Consider the following 12,667-nt stretch of genomic DNA (forward strand, 5'->3'; position numbering starts at 1 on the left):
ACCTTAGCCCCCGCCACCTCCCTGGAAGCAGAATACTCAGCTAATGCCTCCATTTAGTTGTTTTATCTCCTTTCAAAGGCTGCATTAAAACAAATGAATGGTCTGCCATATATTTTATTTTTCTTTTCTCAACTCCCAATTCTCTCTTGATAGTTATGTCCAATTTAGGTGTCTTAAAATTCATGTGTAACTTAAACCTCTGCCTTCCTCCTCCCTCAAAGGTTACCTTCCTCTAATCTAGTGGAAATCAAGGCCAGGAGTAGGAAAGCAGGTTTTTGTCTTACCTCCCACCCTAATTGTTCACCTGCTGTTATTTCTCCACATCTGCTGACCCTATAGCCATCCCCAGTGTTGTTGGGGCTTGCTGCTAGTTATTGCCCAGAATTTTGGGATTAGTCCCCTTGATAGTCTGCCTGTGTGGCAGCAGCAGTATCAGTGTCTGGCAGGTCCACCGTTCTCCAGGATCCCACCACGCAGGCTGTAGGGGGATATCACACTTTACTGAAAGAGTTGAGTGGATGAACCTTTAGTTTTTGGAGTAGAATAATTCTTTCTTGGGTAGATATGTCCCATGCATTATATAACACTTAGCATCCCTGGTCCTGGGGAACTGAAGCCTGATAGCCCACACTAATTATTGTAACAGTCAGAACTCCTCCAGTTCTGTCATTTGTCAGAATTGTCAATTCTGACAATTTCCTGGTGAAAGGGAAATGTCCCAGACTGAAAACTACTGGATTAGAGTCAGTAAAGTAAATTCTATTTAAGAACAAAACAATTGGGGGGTACCTGGGTGGCTTGGTCATTGAGCGTCTGCCTTCCACTCAGGTCATGATCCCAGGATCCTGCAATCGAGCCCCACATCAGGGTCCCCGGTTGGAGAGAAGCCTGCTTCTCCCTCTGCCTCTGCTGCCACTCCCCCTGCTTGTGCTCACTCTCTCTCTCTCTCTCTGTCAAATAAATAAATAAATCTAAAAAATATAAATAAAAACAGAAAAATTTCATAAAATTGACAACTATATGTTTTCTTATAATCGAAGGGAAAACTATTTACCGAGTTATATGAATCCTTTTAAAGGCCTTCTTAGTTTTTAACCTGGTTTCCTTGTCTTCAAGTCTTTGCCTTTCTCTAAAAGCCTTTCCTTCACAAAACCACACTGCCTACCATTAGAGATTCTAGTCTATTAACATAGCCACTAGCCTCATGTGTCTACTGAGCACTTAATATGTGACTAATCCAAACCAAGATATGAAAATACACTTAGTACAAAGAGGATATAAAAAATTCTAATAATTTTATGTTGATACATTTTGAAATATTTTTGATATAAGGTAAATAAAATATTGAAATTAATTTCTACTGGTTTTTTTTAAGGTGGCTACTAGAACATTTTAAATTACATATGTAGCTTACAGGTTTTTTTTTTAAGATTTTATTTATTTATTTGACAGAGAGAGCACACAAGCAGGGGGAGCAGCAGAGGAAGAGGGAGAAGCAGGCTCCCCACTGAGCAAGAACCTGAGATCATGACCTAAGCCAAAGGCAAATGCTTAACCAACTGAGCCACCCAGGCGCCCCTATAGCTTATGTTTTATTTCTAGTGGACAGTGCTGATAAATTGTGTCTCACTGTGGAGGGGCACAGGGGTTCAATCTGGTTGGATAAAGGAACTTAAAGCTACACTTGCATTGTACATTATATAAGGTTGAGGAAACGTACTCAGTATGAAAGACCTGGGGGGATTCTTATTTTTTACTGTGATAAAACATACATAAATTTACCATTTTTAAGCATACCACTTAAGTGGTACTAAGTACATTCACATTGTTGTACAACTGTCACCATCATCTTCCCCACTGAAATTCTATATCCATTAAACACTCAACTCCCCATACCCTTTTTCACCCAGCCCTGCAGCCACCTTAGTACTTTCTGTCTTTGAATTTGACTAATCTAGGTAATATAATTGTGGAAAAAGACAGTATTTGTCCTTTTGCAATTGGCTATTATACTTAGCAGAATGTATTCAGGGTTCATCCATGTTGTAGTATATGTCAGAATTTCCTTGCTCTTTAATCCTATTGTATGTGTATGCCACATTTTGTTTATTCATCTGTCAAGGGACACTTAAGTTATTTCCACCTTTTGGCTATTGTGAACAATGTTGTTAATGAACTTAAGTATACAAACATTTGTTTGAGCCTCTGCTTTCACGTCTTTGGGGTATATTCCCAGAAGTGGAATTTCCAGATCATATGGTAACTCTAAGTAATTTTTTGAGGAATCACCATACCCTTTTTACAAAAACTGCCTATTTTTCATTCCCACCAATGTATAAGGATTCCAGTTTCTTCACATCCTCATAAGTACTTGTAATTTTCTGTTTTTTGTTTTGTTTTGTTTTTATAATGGCCATCCTAATGGGTATAAAGTGGTATCTTACTGAAGTTTTGATTTGCATTTTCCAAATGACTAGTGAAGTTGAGCATCTTTTCATGTTCTTGTTGGTATTTGTATATCTTCTTTGGAAAATATGTGTTCAAGTCCTTTGCCTGTTGTTGAAGCGGATTATTTTTGTTACTGTCCAAATGTGAGAGTTTTTTTATATATTCCCGAATCAATTGCTTATCAGATATATGATTTGCAAATACGTTTGTCTCTTCTCTCAGTTGCCTTTTCACTTTTGATAGTGTTCTTTGATGCATAAAACCTTTTAATTTTGATGTAGTCCGATTTATTTTTTCTTTTGTTGACTATGCTTTTGACATCATATCCAAGAAATCATTGCCAAATCCAAAGAAGCTTTCTCCCTATGTTTTTCTCTAAGAGTTTCATAGTTTTAGTAGGTCTTCAATCTATTTCGAGTTAATTTTTGCATATGCTGTAAGGTAAGGGTCCATCTTCATTCTTTTGCATATGGATATCCAGTTTTCCCAACATCATTTGTTGAAAAAGACTGTTCCTCCCTCATTAAGTGGTTTTGGCACCCTTGTGGAAAATCATTTGACCATACAAGGGTTTATTTCTAGGCTTTCTAATCTGCTCCACTGATATGTCTGTCTTTATGTTGTACTATACTACCTTGATTACCATAAATTTGAAGTAAGTTTTTAAATCAGGAAGTATGAGATCTCCACCTTTGTTCTTTTTCAAGAATGTTGTGGCTATTTGGGGGGGGGGGTCCCTTGAGATTTCATATGAATTTTAAGATGGATTTTTTAATTAAGTCTAAAATCCATGAACATAGGATGTCTTTCCATTTATGTGTGTTTTTAAAAAACATTTCAGCAATGTTTTGTACTTTTGGTGTCCAAGTCTTTCACCTCCTTGGCTAAATTTCTGCCCAAGTATTTTATTCCTTTTGATGCTATTGTAAATGGGATTGCTTTCTTAATTTCCTATCTAGATTCTTAATTGTTAGTATATAGAAACACACCTGATTCTTATGTATTGATTTTGTATCCTGCAACTTTGCTAAATTTATTTACTAGTCCTAACAGTGTTTGTGGAACCTTTAAAGTTTTCTACATATAATATGTCACCTGAGAACAGAGATAATTTTACCTTTTTTGTCTCCATTTTGGATGCCTTTTATTTACTTTTCTTGCCTAATTGGTCTGGCTAGGACTTCCAGTATTATGTTGAATCAAGTGCTGAAAGCAGGCTTCTTGTCTTGCCTTGAGGGGACTCTTGAAGGAGATTATTTGGGCATGCCTACCTGTGGTACTACAGCACTATCTCCTACCTACCACAGGGTAGGACTGTTTGAAGATCTGTAACCCTACTTCTCAGAGTTGTAGTTCCCTAAATCTGAGTTATTTAGATGAGAATAATGCTCCAGCCAGTGAAGGTCTTTGGAAGGATAGTTAATAGTAACCCATGACACTAAAAATATCAAAGAGTTCTTATCTACCACCTCTCAATCCCATACATTCCAAAGAGCAGAACCACTCAGCAGTTTCTTAACTAGTGAGTTGCCAGCTTCCTTCTTCATTTTTCTCATTGTCCAGAAAATAATTATTAAAACACACACACACACACACACACACACACACACACGTTTTCCACAAACAAAATTAATTTTTTGAAACAGTTGAAACTAGAGAACATGAACTCAAATACCCAGGCAGTCAGAAATAAATGAAATAGGAAAGTTAAGAAAAATAGGGACTGGTAAAGGTTATGGGCAGATGTTTGTAGTCATGTGTGGATAGGAGTTCAGGGTTGACAAATCTTGCAGATTTTCAAGAGAAGGTGGAAATCAAGATTTTTATGTAAATTGAATGGATTTCTAGCATAGTTCAGACTTAATATATAGTCAATTTTAAACTTTTAATCTAAAAGAAAAATAAAGGGGCACCTAAGGGTCTGCCTTCAGCTCAGGTCATGATCCCAGGGTCCTAGGATCGAGCCCCGCATCGGGCTCCCTGCTCGGCCAGGAGCCCGCTTCTCCCTCTCCCTCTGCTGCTCCCACACTTGTGGTCTTTCTCTCTCTCTCTCTGTCAAATAAACAAAATCTTTAAAAAAAATGAAAAATAAAAGAAGAAAAATCTACAGTATTAACTTGACTGCCCTATAATTTGTGAAGCTGCTTCTTTCACCAATGAATTAATTTTTCTCATTCCAGAAAATAGTGTAGCTTTTTAGTAAAGAATTCTTCCACAGCAGGCTTTGGGAGGTGGTTACATGCATGCAGGCCTGTGAGAAATTAGAAATAAGAGCCTTCCCTTATTTGCAAATGGCCTGGATAAGGTTCTGGAATTGCCACATATAAAGATAAAATTCTTAGCTAAGGGCCTTTTTTTTTAATTTAAAATTTGTTGTTTCTAAGTAAGTAGATTTTGAAATAATGAAAATATCATTATATAACAAATCATGAGTTTGAAACTATTTTCTGCATTCAGATTTTTTAAATTTTATTTTATTATGTTATGTTAGTCATCATACAGTACATCATTAGTTTTTGGTTTTTAAGACTTACTCCCTCATTCAGTTATCTACTTTGTGTTTCACATATAGAGCTTTTGAAGAAAAACGAAAAGAACAAGAAGAAAGAGAACAACAAATCAGAGAACAAATACTTCAACAAAGAAAAGAGAAGTTTGTAGAAGTCACTGAAAAATTCCAGCGTGCTCATATTCCTCTTTCACAAAGGAGGAGAGCAGGTATCTGAACTTCTAGGACAATATGAGGACAAAAGTGAAAATTATATCATATTCAGCTTGCGTAGACAATAAAATGATAAATTAAGAAAGTGTAAATTTTTCAAACTAAAAAGTATACCTTTTGAGCAATAAGACTTTAACTAAATAAAAAATTGTAATTTGATTTAGGTTTAATTTGGAGACTATTTTGTTGGCTCTATTAGTAAATTCTAAAAGTTCACAAGTTTGATTCTACTTCATACTGGCTTACAACGTTTTGTCTTTTTAAAACTATGTAGTAAAAGGAAAATTTAACATTTAGGTCAGTAAATTAGCATCACATTCATTCTGGCATTTTATTCACATTTTGGTTCAAATTCTTATTTAAGAGACAAAATAAAAAGAAAGTGTACAAAGTGATATAATCTAACAATCTGAGGCCTGGAATCAATTAAGAATTTAAATACAAGTATGGTTGATTCTTTGGTACCATATCTACATTTTTTTATACCTTAAATAGCAACACAGAATTAACTATAAAATGTCAAAGCTTCAAAAAGAAAAAGACAGGGGCGCCTGAGTGGCTCAGCTGGTTAATCATCTGACTCTTGATTTCGGTTCAGGTCATGGTCTAAGGGTCATGAGATTGAGCCCTATGTCAGGCTCTGAGCACTGGGCATGGAGCCTACTCAAGACTCTCTCCCTCCCTCTTCCTCTGCCCCTTACCTACACCCCCACTCATGCACACATGCCCTCTCTAAAAAAGGAAGGAAAGGAAAGGAAAGAAAAGGGAAGAAGGAAGGAAGGAAGAAAAGAACAGGCAGAACCTTTATGTTCAGCAAACACATTGTACTATACTGTACTTAGCCCTGGGCTGAGATGTAGAGAAATGTAATCATACTCTACCAGTAAAGATCTCACAGCTTACTTTGGAGATGAGAGTAACGTAAACAATGTCAGTAAATATACTGAGAATCGCGGTGGTAACAGAATGTGTAAAGTACTGTGTGAGCACAGAAGGAAGAGCACTAAACCTGTACAGGGACATCAAGGACATCATCCCTGGAAAAAATGACTTAATTTGAATCATGAAGAATGAGCATTTTGCCAAGCAAAGAGAAAAAAAAAAAAGTTAAATCCCCAACAGAAGGAAAAACTTTTACAAATAAGTTATGTATTAAAGAGCATCCTGAAGCATAGGATGGGGGAAGGTGAAGATGAATGAATGTGAGACTAGAAAATAAGCTAGAACCAATGCTCCAAGAGCTTGGCGTATCATGCTAGGAATTTTGTCTGTATCCAAAATGCAATCCACTTAAAGTTTTTTAATTGAAAAGCAAGCTTTTATTGTGTCAGTAAGGGATCCTAATATAATTAAAAGGCAAGATAATAACATTAAGAACAATATGAGTCAGCTAGTAACACCCCTAAAAATAACAATAGCTTAAATATGATATGGGTTTATTTTTCTCTCATATAATACGAAGTCCTGAGGTAGGCAGTCACAGCTGGTTTGATGACTATGCAGTGTCACTGGGAACTCAAATGCCTCCTGTCTCTCAGCTCAACTGTCCTTAGTTTGTGATTTATAGCTTCATCCTCATGGTCGCATTGTAGCTGCTGGAGCTCCAGCCATCATGCCAATGTTGTAGGCAGAAAGAAGGAAAAATTGTAAAGGACAAAAGGTTGTACCTCTGAGCTCCTTTTAAATTATTTTCCTAGAAGTATCCATCTGTCTACTTATGTGTAATTGGCAGCTCCATGTGCAAGGGAGACTGAAAAAAGAAAAATCTTTAATAAGGCTGTGTTGCTACCCCTAACTATTAATATGAGGTCTGTTGCCAAGGAAGAAAGGGAAAATGAATACTAGGTGGGAAACTTGAGGGTCTCTACTGCAATTAGATTTGTTTGTTAGAAAGATAATTACAGTTACAACATGGAAGTGGATTGAAGTAAAGACATACTAAAGTAGATAGACTAGTATGAGATTATTTCAATATTTGTGGCAAGAGAGGTTAAGCTGTACTCATATGGAGAAAAGTGGTAATATATTCAGGAGCTATAAGCAATAGATTTCAGTTACTAATTGTTGGAGAGTGGGGAAAGAAAGTCTAGGTGGAGAGCAGTGCCCCTAGGCCTTAGCAGAGAGCCTCACACATTTTTATACTTTTTAAATGAATTAATTATTTTGATAGATGATGATAATATTCATCGAGTTTATGGATAAAGGAGAATCAGATTAGAGGTGTGAATGACCATTAAGTTTTAAATGCACTGATTTTGAGCCTCCTATGTCTCATCCAGATGGGAAAATCAAATCAGCAACTAGAAATATGGGTCTGTGGGGCGCCTGGGTCGCTCAGTCACTTGGGCATCTGCCTTCAGCTCAGGTCATGATCCCAGGGTCCTGGGATCGGGCCCTGCGTTGGGCTCCCTGATCAGTAGGGAACCTGCTTCTCCCTCTCCCTCTGCCTGCCACTCTGCCTACTTGTGTGTGCGCACTCTCTCTCTCTGTCAAATAAATAAGTGAAATCTTTAAAAAGAAAGGAAGAAAGAAAAGAAAAGGAAAGGAAAGAAAGAAGAGAAAAGAAAAGAAATATGGGTCTGAAATTTAAGAAAAAGATATGGAACAGAGATGTATATTCAAGAGTCACTAATGAATGGTATATAGTTGATAAATGAAGCCATGGGAAAGATAAGCTAAACCAGGGTATAGACCACAGTTTGAAGGTAGGGCCTAAAATAGAATCTTAATGCACACTAGTATTTACTGTAGGTAGAGCAAGAAAAAACTAAAAGAGGATTTTGAAGAGGATTTTGAGAAGTAGTTCCCAAGAATGCACAATGGGAAACAGAAGCAAATAATATATAAGAAGGCAAAAGAGAATGTAGTTTTAAGAAAGAGGATGTGGCCCATTACGTTAAATGCCTGAGAAAAGTAGTTACCAGTCATAGGAATTATTTGCTCCAAAGAGGGTGCTGACTACCAAAAGGTCTGGATACAAAGAGGAGTTTCAGCGAAAACAAATGACACATTCATGCAGTGGAATATTATACAACTATTAGAAAAATAATGGAGAAACTCTTTGTGGACTGATGTGGGAAGTTCTCCAGCAGAAGTAGATTTACTGTGAGGCTCCTGAGGCTTGAGTTTCATGAGCCCTCACTGTCATGGCCCCTACACCTAATTTTATATTAGTAATTTTGCATTATTTTTTCTTAACAAAGTCTCCCAAGTTGTATAAGCCCTTTGCTCTCATAAAATTTGTGTCTATCCCTGATTTTTAGGATATATTGTTAATCATAAAAAGAGGGTCCAGATCACAATATATAATATTCTGCCTTCTGGTAAGAAAAGGGGGAAATTAGAATGTATACTTATATTTGCATACAGAAACAGTGAAAGAATATACAAATGACCCCGGAGAACAAGACTTCCAAATGTGTATCATGTATATTTTTTAACTTCTGAATGTGAATATATTATCCATACAAAATATCAAATTAATATTTTAAGAAAATTCAATGCTGGACACCTGGGTGGCTCAGTCAGTTGGGCGTCTGCCTTCGGCTCAGGTCATGATCCTGGGATCCTGCGATCAAGTCCCGCATCGGGCTCCTGGCTCGGCGAGGGGTCTGGTTCTCCCTCTCCCTCTGCTGCTCCCCCGGCTCATGCTCTCTCTCTCTCTCTGACAAATAAATAAAATCTTAAAAAAAAAAAGAAAAGTCAATGCTGTGAATGAAGAGTAAGAACAAAGCTATGAAAGGCAGCTATCTATTTGATTGTCTATTAGTTTAGTTTATTCCCAAATCCTGAAGGCTAACTGAAGCCTCACCAGGTAAGCATGATAGTTGGCTCTCCCCATTCCTACAAAGAAGGGCAGCAGGATGGGGGTCTCAGGGAGGTCGGAAAACTGCTGGAGTAGAACTGGAAGGCTCCGAGGTCCCAGAGTAAGCGAGGTCACTCTGCAGGAGCACAGGCTTCCGTGGTCAGTGGAGAATGAGAGGGAGGCGCCGGGAGGTCCTCGGACACCAGCAGCACAGAGCATTAACGAGCCGTGGTAAACCAATCTCAGGCATTTTTCTTTTCATTGAGGTGTAACTGACATATGATATCCTGTTCGTTCAGGTGTACGTCTTTGTGATTCGGCATTCTTGTATGTTACAAAATGACCCCCACAGTAAGTGTAGTTCCATCTGTTACCACACAACGTGAGGACAGCGTTACTAACTCTGCTCCCTGTGCTGTACATCCCATGCCATGATGTACATCCCATCCCCATGATGTACTTATTTTATGCCTGGAAGTGTGCACCTCTTTTTTTTTTAAGATTTTATTTATTTGAGAGAGAGAGAGTGCACGAGAGGGGGTAGGGTCAGAGGAAGAAGCAGACTCCCCACTGAGCAGGGAGCCCGATGCGGGACTCGATCCTGGGACTCCAGGATCATGACCTGAGCCGAAGGCAGACGCTTAACCAACTGAGCCACCCAGGCGCCCCTGGAAGTCTGTACCTCTTAATCCCCCCACCTGCTTCACACTTCACCGGCCCCTCAATCTTTGCCCCTTCTGGTAACAGTTTGTTTCCTCTCTCTCTGAGTCTGTCTGTTTTGTTTTGTGTGTTCGTTTGTTTTGCTTTTTAGAGTCCACATATAAGTGACATCATATGGTATCTGTCCTCTGACTTATTTCACTTAGCATAATGCTCTCTAAGTCCATCACATTGTCTCAAATGGCAAGATTTCATTCTTTTTTTTTTGAAGATTTATTTATTTATTTGACACAGAGAGAGAGAGAGAGAGAGAGAGAGCACTAGCACAAGTAGGGGAAGCAGCAGAGGGAGAGGGAGAAGCAGGCTCCCTGCTGAGCAGGGAGCCCGATGTGGGGCTCATTCCCAGGACCCTGGGATCATGACCTGAGTGGAAGGCAGATGCTTAACTGACTGAGCCACCCAGGCGCCCCATGGATTTCATTCTTTTTTATGGCTGAGTAATATCCCACCATGTATATATACCAGGTCTTCTTTATCCATTAATCTGTCAGTGGACATAGGTTGCTTCCATTTCTTGGCTGTTGTAAATAATGCTGGGGTAAACATATGGATGCATCTGTCTCTTCAATTTAACACTTTTGTTGAGCTGAGTTAGTGTTAAAGTTAGTGTCTAGGCCCTCTTTGGTAGATAACAGGTGGTGGTTAATAAAAGCAAGTCTCAGACCATAACCTTGCATAACTAGACACAGACCATTCACACAGCTTGTTCAGTAAGCTGAGTAAAGTCGCAGTGTTCTGTCCTTGCACGTGCTCTAACTACACCTTATATGAAAGGGTTACTGAGGCACTCACAGCCACATTCCAGAGACAAAACTGTGTGCCCTCTGGCTTTGGACATTTGGAAATGTTCCTGTATTAATGGTTGAACACAAGACTGAGCAGATGTCAAAACTCAGAGGTCATCCACAAGGTAAAGGACATAGACCTCCCCAGATTCTTATTCTCTGTTCATGTAAAGGTAGGGAGTGATTGACATATGTTTAGGAAAATTCACTTGTCTTGAATTACTTTAATTTCAACAAAGAAAGCCCATTTTTAACATTCATCAAGCTATTCAACAGGCTGTTATTTTCACTAATGAAAACCCTTGTTAGACGGTGAGTATACTAATTAGAAAACCAGTCAATATATAACACTTGATAGTATCTGCCTCAAAAGGATTGGTTCTTTACGACTAGAATATCTTGTCAGCCCTGTCATAACTGATGGTATATTAATGCCATCATCCCTTGGTTAGGGAAATGGACTCTCCAAGGTTCAATGTGAACTAACCCATATATAATAATATACTGGCTTTGCTTCCGCATTTTAAAGTAAAACAGCACAATAGTGGAAAAGTCTGATAACAAAGGGGCTTTTTAAAGGAGAAGGAGATACAGTTTGGAGGTGTCAATGGAGAACATGAAAGGCGGCTACCCTACCTCCACGCCTTGAGTTGTCTGTGGCTTGTGATGGGAGGGAAATAGTGCCTCCATTTTAGCAGGCTGCAAGAGAACAGTATCCCTAGAAGACAGCTGTGTTTCACCTGGAGCAGGAAGGTGAGCAGAATACGGAGAGGTAGAAGTAGAGCCTGTTGAGTACAGAGTGCACAGTGGAAGGCTTCAGGGAAACGGGCACACATGGGAAGCAGGGTTGGTTAAAGGGTGTGCTGCGTACTGTGTAGACAAATGTCCACAGAATCTATGACCCTAAACTGGGGCCCAGTTTCCTCCATTGCAAAAGGGAGATTCAAATAGCATCTGCCTCACAGGCCATAGTGAGGATTAAATTAGCTAATAGTTACAGTGTGCTTAAAAATAACATCTCTAACAGTAAGTGCTCGGTAAACAGTAGTTGGTGTTTTTTATATAACCTTCCCATTTTCTTCATAAGAATATTAATAAACTTTGGGGCACCTGGGTGGCTCAGTCAGTTGAGTGGCTGACTCTTGATTTCGGCTCAGGTCATGGTCTCAGGGCTGAGGCACTGAGCCCCACATTGGGGCTCCATGCTCAGTGGGCAACCTGCTTGAGATTCTCTCCCTCTCCTTCTACCCCTGCCCCCGCTAGTGCGCTCTTGCTCTCTTTCTCTCTCTCTCAAATAAATAAATTTTTTTAAAAATCAGTAAATTTTGTCAGAAATTTATGGAATCCTGAGATCAAATATAGTGGGGTGCATCCAGAATGAAGAGCCTAGACATTTCTCAAAGTTTCTTTCCAGATAAATATTCTTAAAATTGGCAAGTAACAGTTTCTCTGTGGGTAATTAGATGTCTAAATTTAAAATATTTACACTATTCTAAAAAATATTTTATTTTTACAAAAGTTTTAAAGTAGTATTTTATTATTGACCAATTATCTAAAAAGAGATAATTGAAAATGAAGTGATTCTGTACTATTTGATTTTTATTTATTATCCTTTTAGTTTTTAAAAAACCAGTTCCTCCGTTGGAAGAAGCCCTCAAGCAAATTCAGGAATCCAACTTAAAATCAGAAGTAAAGCTCCTCCCTTCCCACAGACCAACAATAAATTGGAGGTAAGTAATTTATTATTATAATGTATAATTATTAATATATAATAATTAAATAGGGTTTTTTGCTGAGTTTGTAGGCCTTTTCATCAGTTATTCCTCACCTTTACTGTAGCATTTACTATTTTATTCTCACAGATTAATTTGAGGTAGAGTAGAATAGAAATTGCTTCAAGAATAAGGCAAAATTCGAATTGATTGTCTTTGGTATTACAGTGCTGCCTATGTTGAATAATTTTCCATGGAAACTATCACTAAAACCATTTAAAAATATTGATGTTCATTATTTATCCTTACTGAGAGGAAAAAACTGTGTTGTAGTGATACAAGTTTAGATAAAAGGAATAATTTATGGTAGAAATGGGTTTTTTCCTCATGGAAAAAATCTTTCTTGGATCTCTTGAAAAAGCTAATGTCTCCTGGTCCCTCTCCAGGGTAGCTTAAGTGAATTATCTAGGAGCAG

At 38.2% G+C, this 12,667-nt stretch overlaps 1 protein-coding gene across 4 annotated transcripts in view; it reads left to right on the top strand.

Annotated features, from left to right (window-relative positions):
• CEP126 (centrosomal protein 126) overlaps positions 1-12,667 on the top strand; it is a 96,360-nt gene that overhangs the window by 37,004 nt on the left and 46,689 nt on the right. For 3 of the 4 annotated variants that reach the window (XR_003517620.2, XR_003517621.2, XM_027581171.2), the window contains exons 3-4: positions 5,021-5,166; positions 12,099-12,210. Coding sequence is in view for 1 of the 4 variants with exons in the window: in XM_027581171.2 (XP_027436972.2) it covers positions 5,021-5,166; positions 12,099-12,210 (258 nt within the window). In the remaining 3 variants the exon portion in view is untranslated. Of the gene's footprint in view, positions 1-5,020; positions 5,167-12,098; positions 12,211-12,667 lie in introns of those variants that run through there. The other variant, XM_027581173.2, reaches the window with a different exon arrangement.

Source organism: Zalophus californianus, chromosome 11, assembly GCF_009762305.2.
Source record: "Zalophus californianus isolate mZalCal1 chromosome 11, mZalCal1.pri.v2, whole genome shotgun sequence".
Classification (NCBI taxonomy): Eukaryota; Metazoa; Chordata; class Mammalia; order Carnivora; family Otariidae; genus Zalophus; species Zalophus californianus.